We start from the raw sequence: 17,669 nt of genomic DNA on the forward strand, positions 1-17,669 counted from the left end.
TAGTTAACTTTGATTAAACGCACTTTCATTTTTGATTGCAATGATGACGCGCTGTTAGTTTTAGGTCTCCCCATGTCTCCTCGGCATAAACCGCAACGACCCTAAATAAACAATAAACAAACAAACAAACACACAAATAGACAAACAAACAAACATATGTACAGACATACTGACAGATAGGCAGACATAGCCCAACCTACCTGACATGTCACGTTGTGTTGTTGTGTGCCGTTGCCTTGAATGCGAAAAAACACACACACACACACACGCAGACAAATTCGCACACTAACACACTCACACTCACGCACAGACAGTCCCATAGCAGCAGTTGGAAGCTTGCATAGGTCAGGCCTCCCATCGACATGGTCTAAACTGACGACAACATGCACACACGTCGAAGGGCGGGTGGGGGTAGGGGCTCAAAAAAAATCTATTTAGCATACATTCAGGCGCTTTCTTGGCATAATGCAAAAAAACGCGACTCTAGCAGACAGCGAAATCAGAGCCAGAGCCAGAGTCAGAGCCAAAACCAGAACCAGCAGCAGAACCAAACAGCTCTAGTAGCAGTATTGAAATCTTGCCTTGCCTCCAACGTTGTCGTTGTCGTCATACGCAATGTGTGTCGCTCAACCACATACAAACCCATGGCACACACACATGCATACATCGCACGCACATATGGCAGACATTTTATGCGTGCCACCGTGCGTGTGCCGCATTGTATGCATTTGCTGCCTGGCTGACAGTGCAACCCCTAGCCTTATTTTTTACACATAACTGAGCTGCATTTCAACGTAGATACTCTGGGCCAAGTTGAGTAGCTGAAATTAATCATTAACCTGGCAGTTGAGTAAGCAAAGCAAAAAAAACACACACATACATTTGCAATTCGTTTAAACAAATTATGAACCAATATTTGTAATAAAGCAACAAAGTAGGTTTGTTGTTGCTTTTTATATAAATACCTGATCTGCCATATAAAGGGGAAGGAGGAGGTCTTATTATCTTATGTTTATTTGTGGATTTTGTGGTCTATATGGTAATTTATGGCTTTTATAGTATTTTGTTACCCGATCTCATGCCAAAATTGTTACACATTTTATTGTATAAAGATATTCTTTAAGCCATCTAAAAATGTTGTTATTAGCTTCTAAAGATATTGAAAAGAAGTGGACATTCAATTTCTAAGTAGCTTAATGATAGTTTTCATCATTATCATCTCTAATTTGTGGCCATAATTAAGCAGATTTGGAGAAAGTTTTAAACCTGGATAGAGTATTTAAAGAATGTTGAGTAGACTTTTAAATTTCTGTATGTGTGTGTATTTTTTTTTTAATAAAATTCACATGAGTGTGTTTGTGTGTCTGTGAACTGGTTGCATTTTAAAGTTTGAGATTCGCAGGTCCCTTGCGTACATTCACCTCGTTTTTTCGCCTTTTTTTCGGTGCGTGCGGTGATGTTGGTGGCAATGACGGAGACGGAGACGGCGACGGTGGCGTTAGCAATGTTGACGCAATGGAAACACAACCCCCTAAAGCGCTAACTTTACGGCGACGACGACGACGACTGACGACGACGACCCTGTTTATTTGAGCGCTTAAAAACGAAACGGTAACAAGAACAACAAAATGCAACTGCAACTGCAATGCAATTTTTACACTAAAAAGTTTTGAACATGACGCTCCACTTTTGCGCCGGAATGAGCAGCAGCAGCAACAGCAGCTGACGTTCAGGCGGGGCGTCGTCGACGTAGCTTCCAGGCGCTTGGCGGCCCCAACTTTGGGTCCCCAACTTGGCAATGCACGCACGAAACGCACGCACTTTTGCGCAATCAGGACGATGACGCACCGACGCAAGGACACAACATGACTAACGTTGCCGTGGATTGCCCAACTTCCGGCTTAAAAAATATATATACATATATATATTATGGTCTCGGTTTGTTTGGGTTTTTGTTTTGTATTGTTTTGCTAATAAAACTCAAAACAAGAAAAGTCCTACAAAATGCAGCCACACCAAAAAAAAGGAGGAAAAAAATTGCAATATGCATTTATTGTTGGGGATGCCAAGGTGCCCCATTTCACTCTGTCTCTCACCTTAATTTTTCTTATATGCTTCTTGTTTTTTTTTAATTCGCATTTCGTGTGAGTTGACGCGTAGCCTTTTGCCATATGCGCAAAAACTTTTGCTTTTGAGCCACGCATGCCTGGATATTAAAGTGGCACCACCAGCACCACCAACCCACCCCACCCTGTTGCTGTCGCCCTTGCCCATGCGTCCGATTGCCACGCGTATCCATCTAGCCTTAGCCTATGCATTTTGCATTAAATTGCATAACTTTTGTGGCCATATATATTTATACAGTGGATAATTGACTGCTGCCATTTCTTTCATTTCCTTTTTGCCATTTTTTTTTTTTTTTGCTCCCCCTATATATACATATATATATACCCTTTTTTTGCTGTACATTTCAATTAAGTAATTTCTGTCTGCTCAAATTCCCAGGCGCAAGAAAAAAATACGAATGCAAAAGAATTGAAAAAGAGAAGAAAAAAAAAAATTCAAAAGGGTTATAATTGCCATGCCAAGCAAATTATAGTTTATTAAGCAAATCGACTTATATAAAATTCTTGAGTGAAAAAATGCCATATTATGGCAATATACAGACCATTGCGATACGACTCAGACTTAATGAATGAATTATTTATTAAACTAAATTATTAATTATTTTCATTTGCAAACCCGTTATCGTTTTAGGCTTAGAACGCGTTGCTGAAGAATTTATGGGTCGCAGGAAATGGAAACATTATCAGGAACAACTGACGCGCATCCAACTAAATATCGCAGAGCAACAGCCCATATTAATAGGCCCAGAGGACGAGCAATACAGCAGCAACAACAGCAACAGCAGCAGCAACAACAACAACAACAACAACGGCAACGACAACCACTGTAAGACACAGAACCACCGTCTAAATAAGCCCAACGTTCTACAACAACATTTAAATAAAACGCTGCAATTGCTAACAGAAGATTTTGGTAAGATTTAATAAAATTAATAAAAGTTTGGATTAAATAGACTTGATCTTAGTTAAAAGCTAGGCAGAAAAAACCAACAAGAATCAGTTAGTAATTTATTTGGTATATGACTTTTTTCTAACTAGCTCAAGTCTTTGTTGATCTTTGTTGCTTAAACCAAGAATCATTTATCAATTTCTTTAGTACATATATGTCACAGCCCGAAAATAACAAATTTTTTAGTCTCAATATCAGAATAGAATCAAAAAAAGTTAATATAGTCGATTTTACTCTGAGTAAGAGATTAAAAAATATTATGTTTCAGTTTTTACTTGAGCGTTGTTGTTGAATTTTTTAGTCAAAGTCTCTTTAAATATATTTTTGTTTGAAGACTATGAACTTGTCAGTCGAAAGATGAGGCTCAGGAAAAAAGTGAATGACTTGAATGTGAATGCTTGGAGGCCAAAAAAATATTCTAACAGGTATCAGTTATCAATTAATTAAGTACTACTATTGGATGGGCTTAAGTTTAGATCCCAAGAAACAAGGCTTAATCAGTGTATCACCTACCTATATGCAAGATCATAATGAGAAAACTGAAACAGCTTGACAAAGTCGTGCTAAAGGTTAGTCGTGGTTTAACTTAAGCTAGAATACTGTTAGCAGTAAGCAAAAGGTTTACCAAATTACAAGTCCTTGCTTTCTTAAGACAATTAAATATTTTTGAATATAAAAATGATCATATTCATCATATTCGCCTATCTATGCATTTGTAGAGAATAACTACACATCACAAGATTCGAGTGCAACATCACCATCACGTACACGTACACCATCACCACCGCCAGAGCCCAACGATTGGATACCGTCTGAAAAGTGCAATTTTTGTGTTAACGGTCGCTTGTTAACGGTGAACGCCATAGGCGAATTAGTGGCCGAAACGGCGCCCACATTAGCCATACAACACAACGGCAACATAGTGCATCAGGTGAGTCTCTCCACTCGCACTCTAAGCCCTTTCTCTCTACTAGTCTCATACTTTTGGGACATTTAGTTAATGTATGTATATTAACTTTAAACTTTACCATGCAGCACGACAGTGACAGCGATTCGAGCGCATCACTGCATATCAGCAGCAGCAAAAGTTATAATAACAGCAACAACAACAAGTCTGGAGGGCGCAACATTGCCGCAGCAGCAACAGCAGCATCATCGGCGGCAAGTGCAACAAATTCTCAAGAACTTTATAAGCTGCTAACCCAACAGGCTGTCAAAATGACATCAATGGACTCAATGGCCGCCCAATTGGCACTGTTGGCCGATTTCAGTCTGATCAATTCATTGGCAGTGAATCAACAGCATGTTAACTCGGTAACGCCAACTACCTCAGAAGATATTTCTGCCGTTGCAATTAGTCCCACACTCAAAGATACGCCCAGTCCCAGTGTAGATGCTCCGCTGGATCTTAGTAGCAAACCATCGCCGAACTCATCAATTAGTGGCGATATAAAGTCAACCAGGTAAGTGTTAAGCCAATAAATTAATAACCTCCAAGTTCATATAATTTCATATTAATTATACATATATGCAGATAGATTTACATATATAAAAATGTATATAGGTATACATATATACATACATAGATCCTAGCATTGCGCAAACGCCAAAAAAAGAAGTACGAAAAAATTCAACCATCAACACAATACATAAGAATGCATGTAAAAATGAATGCAAAATTAAAAAAATAAAAATAAAATAAAGGCACTTAGTGGCACTTTAATACCCTTACTTATAATTTCGAAATATTTCTTAGCTCTTTATCGATATCGATTCATTACATATTACTTAAAATTTATGATCAATAGGTATTAAATGAGGTCTTTTCATCTTTGAACTCGAACCGGCTTATAAGCCAAGTTTAATATTCAAATGAAGGTTAACAAATTAATTGTTTAACCTACTAAACAATAGAACTCTTTAGCTGCCAGGTGTTTTGGCTTACATGAGTCATTAAGTTTGTATTAGTAAACAGTTTATAAACATAAAATGGCTTTGATTATTTTTTTTCTCTCACTCTTTTGCCTTTGCACAATTGAAATCCTTGGAGAGGAATGAGATTAATAAGACTTATTGGATTTATTAAATTTATTAGAATATAAATAACTTATGAAATATGTACTCAATATATCTCATTTGCATTATTACAAAGAATTTTCGAGAGTTAGCTAAAATTGTTTTAAAATTGCATTATTTTAAAAAGTATTCGTTAACTCTCCGTGTTTAAAATGGGCATAGGAAAATATGGCAAACGTTAAACCACTTTTAAGCAGATTATAAAATTACATTAAATTACATACAAAAGACAAATTAAAACTGAAGACAAGTATTGTTAAAGACAGACTACATATAGATTTTCCAAAAATAATAGGATTAAAAGCATATAGAATATTAAAAGTAAATAAAATTCGGCATGATTTTATACATTGTGAATAGGATTCAGGCTAGACCCAGGAGTGCAACGGAGGGTTAAGTACAAGAAACACACCATAAGCCACTGCTTTGATAAAAAAAAGTTTATTTTAAATGAAGCTCTATTAAAGATGACTTATCAAAGCCAAAGCCTAACGTTTTTCTGATCGTTAGCTGCTTAATATATTATTTTAATAGCAAATCTCGTTAAGAATGGATTAATCCCTACTTGGAGAGTAAAAAAGATACATATATAAAATAAAGAAAAAAAAAAAACAGGACTCGTTTGCCAAACAATACATGAGATAATTGCACTTTGGGCGTTGCTGTGTGCCTCCGCCTCTGACATTGCATTTATTGTAGCATACTTATCTGGGCTGGCTGGCTATAGCCCATCAACCTGCACAGTTGTTTTTTGTGTTTTTTTTTGGGGTGTTGTTTGTTGTTGGTTGGCAGGGAAGCTGCTTTTATTGTTATATGCCTATATAAAAATCCAGCAATTGCACTTATATACATGTATGTACATATATAAATATATATGTGTGTGTATGTAAAATCATATGTATGTAAGAGGTATACGTTTGATTGTGTGGTTTATGAAACGATGCCGAAAATTACACATACGCCCCATAGCACAGTAAAGGCAACGCATCGCTTGGCGGCCACGCTTAATTACCAACGGAAGGGCTGGGCAAAGATGGGCGTGTGTCAGCTGCATAAATTTGCATAAAATTTGAGCAAACAGAAAGAAACAAAAAATAAAAAAAAAAAATGAAACAGGAGGTAAAGAAAAACTGGCAAAGCAAAATGAAAAGAAACAGAAAGAAGAATGCAAAATTTATGTATTTCGTTTTGTGTTCTGCACCTTAACTCCTTGAGGTTTTTCACCAATTTTTTGTTTTGTTTTTGTGTTTTCTTTCCTCCTATTTCTTTTTTTTTTTAATTACTCTAAAATGTTCAGAAGCACCTTTTATTATTATTTTTCGGTATGTTCTTCTTTGTATGTGTGTGTGTGTGTCTGTGCACTTCAGACAACAGAGCCTTGTTAGTCAGCAGGAGCTAGCATAGTCAACGTGTGCATAATTTTCCAGCACTTCCACAATTTTTGTCATTACTTTTTTCGGTTATTTTTTTTGTTCTGCTTGCTTTTTTTTTTTTTTGTGTGATGCAGCGGCGACTGTGGCAACGACTGCGGCTGCCACTTGAGCCGCAAACACGAGTCCTTGTCTATTGTCTAAAGCATGGCCAAGTGTTTGTTAGCAGCCGCCGCCATGCACCATCTCGTACACCTATTTTAATTGTCATACACAAAAAAAAAACAAAAAAAAAAAATAAAGAAAGGGGGAAAGAAATGGAAGGGCAAAAAAAAAATGTCGAAAAATGGAAAAAACAATAGAGAAACAGACTGGGAATAAAGGGGGCAATGTGCGGTAGAAGGTGAAAGGCAAAGACAAAGTGTAGACAGGAAATGCGACAAAAAAAAGTTGGGAGTTAACTTTAAGTTAAAAAAAAAATGCATTAGACAACGATCGGCAAGTGCTTACGATAGAAAGGAAAACCCCTAGTCGCATCTTTGGGCTATCCTTTGCCCACCATTCCCCTCTCCCTTTCTCTCATTCCCTCTCGTTCTCTTGTTATGCGTTGCTATGTAGTTCCCTCTCAGCCACAGTCCACTTGAGGCACAAAAGCCACTGACGCTGCAATTTTTGGCTTTTTTCGAGCGTTTATTATTTCATGATGCTGCTGCTGGTGCTGATGATGAGGCAGCAGCAGCAATGACTACATTGCCACTCCAAGTCAAGCTGCAGCAGCTCGGTGTCATCGTCGACGTCGCCGTCGCCGTCGTCAGCCGTCGCAGTAGACAGAAATGAGTGCATCATATCGATCGCTTTTTTTTGCATGCTGCGTTTTACGTTTTTTTTTTTCTCATTTTTTTGGTCTTTCTTCTTTGCTACTTTTTTCTATGCACTTTGGCAAAAGGTTGCAGGGATGGGGTAGGGGGCGGTGGGGGATTGTCGTTGGGTATATATTCATTATTTTTCGTTTACGAAAAAGTCTCCCGACGCACACATACATTAGCACACACAAAAAAAAAAGACGAGATTGTGAGTGTAATAACTGGCATAGAGCGATGACGTCGACGTCAGCAGCGACAGCAACTGCAACAACGCTGCCCGCCCACCCCTTTCCCTTACAAAATTGCACAAAAACAAAAAAAAAAGAAAACACCAACAAAAAAATTTTCATTTATTTAATGCAGAAAGCGAATATCAAATACCCTTTAATTAAACTGAAACTTTGACTTGAAGAACTTAAGAATAAGCTTTGCTTTTGCCTTGCCAGTGATCTTGGAATGATCAAGAATATATATGTATTATAATTTTCTAGTGCACTATCTCTAAGCCAAAAGTTGCAGGGTATCATTGGGAAAAAACGAACAACAAAAATTCTTAATGCGTGCACTTGCCCATTGTTTTTTTGCCATAATTGTTGCTGTTGTTGTTGTTGTTGCTTCTGCTGCAGGCCAACAATTTTTAACAGGGTTTCTGCATGGTATTTTTGTTGTTCTTGTTGTTGTTGTTGTTCGTTGCCATATTTTTTGTCATTTCAATTGGGGCTGAGGCGACCTGGATTGGGCCAGGGAGGGAACCTTTTTTCGGGTGAGTTTTTCGACCTGGCTGATTGTCGTTATGTGCGTGAGTGAATGAAATGTCGCTTAAATGAGCGAGATAGAAAAAAAAAACCATATACAAAAATGCACCAGTTCGACGTTGACAGCGACGCCAGCAGAGACAGACGTAAAAAATGAGTGCATATCTTCCGAAAAAATGCAACTGCAGTGCATGCATACATACATACGTGCATACGTGTGTGTGTGTGTGTGTGGGTGTGGGTGAGTTTTTTCATACATATTTGAGTGGGTGTGTTTGGGTGTGTGTGTGTGTGTGTGTAAGAGGGTTTGCTGCGCACGCATCAAGTGTAGGCGCTGGGGGGCAGGATGAGGCGACTGCATTGGCAACAAAAACAAACATGCAATTGCATTCATACCCACACACTGACACATGGATACATATATATGTATATATACATGAATGCAGCACACGCACACATTCACTTAATGCATTTTTAACAAAATTGCATTCGACGGAGACGACACACACACACACACACACAAACAAACACATTCACATGGAGAGAGAGAGACAGAAATTTACGGTATGGGACAGTTGGAGGCATTGTATGCTCGTTGGACCCAACATCGGATGCCTGTAACCCCTTCATCTTTACATAAGTACACATATAGCACATAGCGCATTCCATTCATCCCTCAATCCGTTACTCCCTGTCCCCCCTCTTGCCCACACCCATGTAATGTCGGGAAACCCATCTTTGCCCCTTGTTCCGCCACTGGCACATTTAGCGGTCACGCAGCACGCAACGAAAGAGAAAGACTAAAACAACTGAAATTTAAGACACAAAAAACATAATTTTGTAATTAAACTCTAAAGGGCAAACAAATAAAGCAAAAACAAAAAACAGTTTCAATTTTGTTTTTATATGTACCTATATATATATACAGAGGCAAAAAGTAAGCCAATTTTAACATATTCAAATAATTATCATTCATTGAACTTTAGCGGCTTATTGAGTGATGTATTGAGTATATAATGTAGTTGATTTTACACAAACAAAAAGTTAATCCACATTTTGAAAGATTTTTTGACTTTTTAAAGAAAGAAGTGTATGATCTGTCTATGGTTTATCTTTGTGTGTTTTATATATAAGTAGGATTTGAGCTCGAACATGTCAACGAATGCCTTTAAACTAAAGATTAGCTTAGGTTAATTAGACTTTTATTACATACTTTTGAAATACTCACTCGTTTATTTAATTTTGGTCGCTAATTATTGAGTCATAAGACATGTTTCAATTAGGTAAAAGAAAATGATAATTTCTAAAAAGTTATAGTTAAAGAAGGTAACTTTAGTTGCGACGACATTCGTATACCCTTGTAGTGCGAGCCATTCAATAAATTTCCTTAATTACATTTCATTTTTCAAATATTTTTGTATATCATGATAAATTTCTATATTGTAAGAACTTTCTCACTAAGCCTCCTTTAAAAAGATTTTTAAATATTTAACTAAACATGCCCTGGGTTCAGGACGAAATAGCCAGGCTCAGCAAGGCTCATCTGGAGCGTCTCGACAGGCACCCCAACCAGCTGGCCATAAATCTTCTAGACAACAGCACTACCACCCGCCGCCTAAGAAGACTCCATCCATTGGACCTACCAGCCCGCGAAGAGTGATCAGCTCACTGGCTCCCACCACCAACACCCCTCCCTTCCACCCACCCACATAACCCTTAACCACCTTAAATACCCTAGCCTTAACGATAATTTTGCCTAAACATCATAGTCTGTTATATTTGTTCTAAAATTCAATCCCCTAAGTCACTGTTAGGCGCCACAATTCGTTTATCGTCCACAAACGGACAGATTGTAAATAGGAGATCCCCGTTATAAAAAAAAATATTTAATTTCAGTAGAAGACTTGAGTAGGATTTCGATGGATGGTCGGATCTGTGGCAGCTATATGTTATAGATATCTTGATATCAATTTGGCAATAACAAGTTTACCAAATTTCATTCAATTAGAGTTCTAATTTAAGGCTTGAAGTTGATTCTCACAGACAAACAGACTGACATCGCCTTATTGCCTCGGTTTTTCATGGTGATCAAGAGTATATATGGATTTGGCAATATCTTGGCTTACCATTTATCCGTGTGTTGTCAAAGTTCCTTGTTGCATTGGCATTTTCACATCATTTCAGTGACTGAAGTTCATTTACATTTCCAACTTAATCCCTAAAGCCTACCCCTAGATCAGGCACAGATTCTCTTAGAATACTCACTATAGATTATCGAAAAATTCCCAGAGATTGAGTCTATCTATCTATATCTGTATGTAATAACTTTATATTAATATATTATATGTATGATTTATATCGATTATTATAATGAATTGCTGTTCATAAATAAGCTTTAATCGAATTGCCGAAAAAAAGAGATTACGCACATATGTATATATACTTCAATATTTATTTATATACATGTACCTACAGAGAAGTGTATGTATGTGTATATATATATAGCTACTTATGTATGTGTGAGTTAATGTGCATATGGCGGGGTCGTCTGTTGATAAATAAACCTGAGGTAGGGTCGTGGTAAATAAAAGGTGTGGGATGAACCGACCAAACAAAAAAAAAAAAGGAAAAACACAACAATATACGCACACACAAAAAAAGACTGTAAAATATATTTCAGTTGGCACTGCAAACAGTAACAACAACAACATCAAGCCAAAATGCAACAAAAAATAAATCGAAAAAATCAACCCTTTTTTTTCATATTGCTGTTGCTTTTTGCTGCTGCTGCTGCCACAAATTAAAACAAAATGTCAGAAAAATTGCAATGCCAACAACAACAACAACAACAAAAAAGGCGAAAAATGCAAACAACAAAAAAAAAACGACATTAAAAAAACGATGGCACATTTGGGTTTGGGTGCAAATGAATCCTTGCCACATGCGTGCAGCAAGAACAACAACGGCAGCGGCAACGGCAACAAAATGCTCAATGTTGTAGAACAACTGTTTACGTTGCAGTCACTGTCGCTGCCGACAGCAACAGCAACATCAGGGACAGCAGCAGGCTGGTTGCAACAGCAAATTGCAATTGAAGTGCAGCCAAAAGGTAAACGACACCAACAAAAAATCCAAACGACATTGAAATGACATTTTTCATTTAATTTTTTTATCCTTTTTTTTTATCCGCCATCCATTCCTTTTTTGTTGTTGTTGTTTGTTGTTGTTGGTGAACTGCTGGTGCTGCTATTGCTGCTGTTGCTGGTGTTGCTGCTGTTTCTGGCTGGAGATCGGGCCCAACTCAACTCCCATGTTTCGGGATGGTTGACTTCACTTGGTGCAATTATGCAAATTTTTGCATATCTCTCTCACTCTCACCATGTTGTTGGCTCATTTTTTTTCGGGGCAAATTATTTTGTAGATGCAAAAATGCGAAAAACTGTCGCCATTAATGATGATGTCTCTCTTTCCACTTAGTCGCCTGAGTTGCCTACGTTTTCCCCTTAACCCAATCCATTTACGGTCAGCAAAGGCCACGCCTCCAGCTTAACATTTACTGCCACCTGCTGCCGCATTCTGTTCCTTTTTCGTGTGTCTGCACAAAATTTCAGACATTTTCCAGACGCGCACAAGAAATCACAAAAACAAAAACAAAAAACGAACCCAAAAAATAAAAGAAATATGAGAAGAATGAAAAATGTCGGGGGAGAGGGATATAAAAATTACTGTGACTTTGCCAGGGCCATGAGACACAAGCACAAGGCGCTGAGGACAAGAAGCTGTGCGTTTTCCTTCGCTACCTTCAGCCTCGAATTGGCGACAGTCAGTCAGTCAGTCAGTTAGTCAGTCAGTGCAATGCCCCGCGCTGCCGTCCACGAAAAAAAAGGGTCTCGAGCTCGTCTCGTCTCGTCTCCTGTCGCGCGTTTCTCCCTGCTGACAGAGCATAAAGAAAAGAAAAATTTCGTACGGCTTTCACTGATGTTGCTGCTGCTGCTGCTTCTGTCGTTATTGTTGTTGTTGTTGTTATTCTCATTCTCGTTGCAGGAGAAAAAAGTTGCCTTTTCAAACGGGCCACCAAAAGTGAGCGGGCCATCCAACCAGGAACAGAAACAGAAGTGCTCTGCCTTGCCAGGGTTTGAGTTCTGGGTTGGATTGGGTTGGGTTTTTGGACTCGCGTTGGCATTAAGTGAAAAATGTTTTGTGAAATTCGTCTAATGAACTTCAAAAACATGTTTGTCCCTTGCTCTCTTAACTCCATCCCCATCTTTAACAGTCGCAGCTTCTGTTTTTAACTCCTGGCCCTTCTCCTCCTCCTCCTCTTGCTGCTGTCGCTTGTCATCTTTTGTCTCAGTAGCACCCAAAAAAAAAGGGAAAAAATAACTGAAAATTGTATACCAATGCACATCCTTGGCTTGCCTTTGACTATGTCCTTGCCAAACTCTCCATTTGCCTGCTGCAGACATTTAAGAAGCACTCATTGTCAGCGCACTTTTGCGTATAAGTGTGTGTGTGTGTGTTTGTCTGAAGGAGTACCTACCGAAAAAAAAACCCCTGACAAAAAGCACAAGTCAACAACAACAACATCATCTTTACTCCAAAAGAAAAGATATTCTATATATTCATTCTCTTTATTGGTCTTTGAAGTTGCTGACAGCATTTAAACATCAAGTGAGAAATTACCAAAGAAATACAAGTTGATTGTAAAATATATCAATTACTACAGAGTTGATAAGGCAATCTGAATGATGATATCAGAATAATATATATCCTTTAACTCATTTCATCAAAGATTTTAAATCCAGTCATTGCTTATCTTATCACAATCTATCCACAATAAAGCCATAAAAATATCACTTGCGTGTTTTTGATTTCAGCTATATATAAGTCAATTGAAATCAATCAATAAGTAAAATATTTAAAAGCTAATTTTGAAATGAAGTTATCTAATTATACCATGAAGAACACTTAGAGAAAAGCCAAAAGAAAATAGTGAGGTGAAATCAAAAGCAAAAGGAAAGATAATTAGAAGCCACGCACAAAAAATGATAAAAGCTAAAACAGTTGAAGAAGTTGCCCAAGAAAAGGAAAATTCATTGAAAGGTTAAGGATTTTACAAAAATATATTTATAGAAATTGAAAATAATTCATAAAACTTTTCATTAATTTCCTAAAGGCATCGAATTAATGTTTATCCATTCGCTTTACCTTTGCAGAGCCCTTTCCGATTGTGCGACACCACTTTCATCGGCCAGACGGACTTACAGCGAAGAGGATCTGAATAGAGCGCTGCAAGATGTTTTGGCCAACAAATTGGGTACTCGTAAGGCGGCAAGCCAATACCATGTGCCGCGTTCCACACTCCGAAATAAGCTCTATAAGATTACATTGGATGCCAAACGTCTGAATGCCCGAACACCGCCAGAATTGCTGCGCCTGCAGCAAGAGCTTGAGTTCGATGAACCAGACGATTCGGGAGATGATGATGCCGATGGGGATGAGCATGAGATGGAACGGGAGAGCAATGCATCGACGCCGCATCAACAGCACTATCAGGACTTGGCCCAGCGTATTGCGGCCACTGCCCAATTGAGTAAACTTAGCGTCATGTCCGAGCACAATGGCAGCGATATGGGTGATGATCTGGAATCGAGATCTGCTAATATTTCGCCAAAACTGCCAAGGGGTCACGTATCATCGTCGGGAGCTGCAACAGCGGCAGCAACGGCTGCTGCCTCTGGTCTGCCCATGCCCATCGATCCCAATGTCCTGCTGCATACACTTATGTTGGCCGCTGGAATTGGTGCAATGCCCAAATTGGATGAGACGCAGACATTGGGGGATTTGATTAAAACGCTTGTGGTTGCCAATAATGGTAGCATTATCAATGAGACTTTGGCCAATTTAATGACTGCCAATCATGAGGTAGGCAATGGCAATGCCAGTGCGAATACAGCATTGCTCCTGCAACAACAGCAACAACATCAGCAGCAGCAGCAGCAACAGCAACAGCAACAACATATGAACGCAGCATCCGTTTTTCGGCATCGTTTACCAAAGTCTGAAACACCCGAGACTAGCTCCTCGTTGGATACCAATGAGACTGTCGAGGATTCCATACTGAAGATTCCGTCCTTTAAGATCAGCGGCCCGGCCAGTATCTCGCCAAGCATTCCCAGCAGCAATATCATTAACAATAACAACAACAACATTAACAATAATTCCAATTGTAGCAGCAATCGCAATGGCAGCGGCAGTGGCTCACCCATGCTAGCAGCCGCAGTGGCCAACACAAATTACTCGGGCAACTCGTTACTGTCGCCGTCACCCACATCCATACAAAAGATGATGGCCAGCAATATACAACGGCAAATCAATGAACAGATCACTCCGGATGTGGCAACAAGCTTACGCAACGGCAATGCCGGCTCCAACGATTGCAGCAGCAACAATAATGGCGGCAGTGGCATCTCCTCCAGCGGCAGCAATTACAAGAAGCCAAGCATATCGGTGGCCAAAATAATTGGCGGCACAGACACCTCACATTTTGGGGCTTCGCCCAATCTGCTGGCCCAGCATTCGCATCATTCCCATCTGCCTGCTCATCATGCCGCTGCCCATGCCCACCACCAGCAACAGCAGCAGCAGCAACTGAGTGCAGCGGAAGCCGCCGCATTAGCGGCTGGCAAGGGGACACGTCCGAAACGTGGCAAATACAGAAACTATGATCGCGACAGCCTAGTGGAGGCAGTCAAGGCTGTGCAACGGGGTGAAATGTCGGTGCATCGGGCGGGCAGCTACTACGGTGTGCCGCACTCCACATTGGAGTACAAAGTCAAAGAGCGGCACTTGATGAGGCCGCGCAAACGAGAGCCCAAGCCGCAACCGGATCTTGATGGTCTGACCGGCAGGGCGGGAGCCAGCAAACTGAGTGCACTCAGTCAGCTGGAGAAGCTTAAGGCGGGCACCAACAGTTCCAGTCAGGCCAATTCCAAGCTGAGTAATGCCCTCAAGAACAACAGCCAGGCAGCGGCGGCGGCGGCAGCAGTTGCGGCCGCAGCAGCAGCACCCAATGGTCTCAAGTTGCCCCTGTTCGATGGCGGCGCGCCGTTGTCCTTCCAGCCGAATATGTTCTGGACCCAGCCGAATGCGGCGGCCAACTATGGCCTGGACTTTAATCGCATGGCCAGCGCTGCTGCTGCCGCGGCCAATGCCAATCATCATGGCCATGGCGGAGTGCCGCCCATGAAGAGCGCCCTGGAGATTGCCGAGAATATGTACGATGGCATTATACGTCAGACCCTGCAGAATGATGCCAAGAATCAAGGCAATGGCCATGGTCATGGTAATGCCCTGCTCGATCAGCTTCTGGTGAAGAAGACTCCCCTGCCGTTTACCAATAATCGTAGCAATGATTATGCCTCCATCTGCCCGCCAGTCAGTACCGAGAGCATTAAACGCTCGGCCAGTCCAATGGGCTCGTATGCGGATATTAAGCGGGAGCGTCTCAGTGGTGAAAGTGGTAGTAGTAGCGATGAGGAACTAAATGATCATCATTCCCACAATAACAACAACAACAATAACAATAGCGATTTAGCTCACAATAAAAACAAGAGCAACAATGGCACCACTAACAACAACAACAACAATAATAATGGCAACGGACGCAGCCGAATGACCTCAAGGGACTCGGAAACGGATGTGAGTAGTCTAAAGAGCGAACAATCGCACAGTTCGGCCCAAAAGCATAGCCACCACAATAATAACAAAATGATGGATCTCAATGGCCAATGCCACAGCGGTGGACACATTAAATGTGAATCACCGCCAAGTCCCAGTCCAGCAACAGCAGCAGCAGCCGCAACAGCAGCAACAATTGGACCCAACAGCAGCGGCAGCAGCAGCAGCAGTAGCAGCAGCAGCCGCCATAGCAGCGGGTCCATTCTGCATGAGAAACTTGCCCAAATCAAGGCCGAACAACAGCAACATGAGCAGCAACAGGCCGAGGAGCAATTATAGGAGCAACAGGTGGCAGCCTCAACATTTGCCCCATGGCCACCATTGGCCACATACTACTACAGCTTCTAAAAAAAAAAAGCAGAACGGATAGATGCAACCAACCAATAAAAACAAACAAAAACAACAACCAAAATTGCAAACAGATAAGCAAGTTTTTCAATGAAAAACAAAACATAAACATAAACAAAAAAACACATTAAACGTTAGTTAAATATGTGCGCTCATAGTTAGAGACGCCAACTAGCTCTTATTGTTAGTTAAGATATAAGAAACAAGATGCAACATGCAACCAGAGAAAGAGAAACACATACATACCTACACATATAAAAAGTATTTCAAAACTTGAAATGTGTATATGTATTTTGTTTCATTTTGACAATCGACTAATAGGCATTCTCCTGTACAAACTTTCTTAACACACAAAACACTCACAACAACACAAAACACAAACAAATCTTAAACCAAATGGGCTAGTTCTTAATTCTGTTAACAAAATTGTTGGAATCCTTTTTTTAATCTCCACTTGGTAAGAACAACTTCAATCTAAAACAAATTGGCGATGAACAACTTTTTATATTCTCATAGACTTTACCAATATGAAAATTATCAAAAATTTTAATCAACAACATCCGATTGGAATCACAATTCAAGTATTTATATGTGAAACTCTTGAAAAGTCTCTTTCGTTTATATAATTTAAAGATTTTCTACAGAATACCTATACATTTTATAAAGAGTTAGAACAATATCAAAAAGCGTAAAGTATATGAAAATTTCGGCCAAGTCGATTTATGTTCATGGCCCATTTGTTTTTTGTTTGACCCAAGTGACAATGTTGAATTGCTAACGGAATTCAGAACGAACCCAAAGGAAAACAAAATGAGAAACAACAACAAAATAAACAACAACAAAAAAAACACCAAACCATACAACAACAATGATAAACAACTAAAAGACCTTAAGACCAAAACAGAGCAAAGTAAAACATTTATAATTTTGCATTTTATATTTTCGAAAATAAAAAAAATATAATTAACATTTTTTATTAGACACACAAACACACTCACATATACATATATATATTAATGTGTATATGTAGCACACATTTTGGCGTCTGTATTGATTTGTGTAGAATTTACAAGCAATTTTCACATTCCATTGAAATTTTCTAAGTAATTTTCTAAGTAAAAAAGTTGCCAAGCAGACGCCAAAATGTTTCATAGACAGTGAGAAAGAAAACAAAAACAAAAACAAAACAAAAAAATAAACAAATAACCAAACCAACTACAACAACAACAGCAAAGACCATAATAACAACAGTAACAACAACAACAACAACAACATCAATAAAATCCGATCAATAACAACAACAACAACCAACAAGCAATAATAATACAATACTCTACAATAAAACAACAACAACAAAATAGCGAATCAAAATTCAAAAACAAACCAAAAAAAAACCCCCCAAATTCAAATTCACCAAACAACAAAATTTCAATTTTTTTTTCCAT

At 39.3% G+C, this 17,669-nt stretch overlaps 1 protein-coding gene across 4 annotated transcripts in view; it reads left to right on the forward strand.

The window, feature by feature from the left end:
* Positions 1 to 17,186, forward strand: part of LOC6651118 (mushroom body large-type Kenyon cell-specific protein 1) — a 58,158-nt gene extending 40,972 nt beyond the window's left edge. For 2 of the 4 annotated variants that reach the window (XM_023180259.2, XM_023180260.2), the window contains exons 2-5: positions 2,758 to 3,039; positions 3,795 to 4,006; positions 4,111 to 4,538; positions 13,353 to 17,186. In XM_023180259.2, the coding sequence (XP_023036027.1) occupies positions 2,758 to 3,039; positions 3,795 to 4,006; positions 4,111 to 4,538; positions 13,353 to 16,155 (3,725 nt within the window). In that variant the 3' untranslated portion in view covers positions 16,156 to 17,186. Of the gene's footprint in view, positions 1 to 1,349; positions 1,612 to 2,757; positions 3,040 to 3,794; positions 4,007 to 4,110; positions 4,539 to 13,352 lie in introns of those variants that run through there. The other 2 variants (XM_047011544.1, XM_047011546.1) reach the window with 2 other exon arrangements.
* The last annotated feature ends 483 nt before the right edge of the window (positions 17,187 to 17,669 follow it).

This window comes from Drosophila willistoni, chromosome 3R (genome assembly GCF_018902025.1).
Source record: "Drosophila willistoni isolate 14030-0811.24 chromosome 3R, UCI_dwil_1.1, whole genome shotgun sequence".
Taxonomy (NCBI): domain Eukaryota; kingdom Metazoa; phylum Arthropoda; class Insecta; order Diptera; family Drosophilidae; genus Drosophila; species Drosophila willistoni.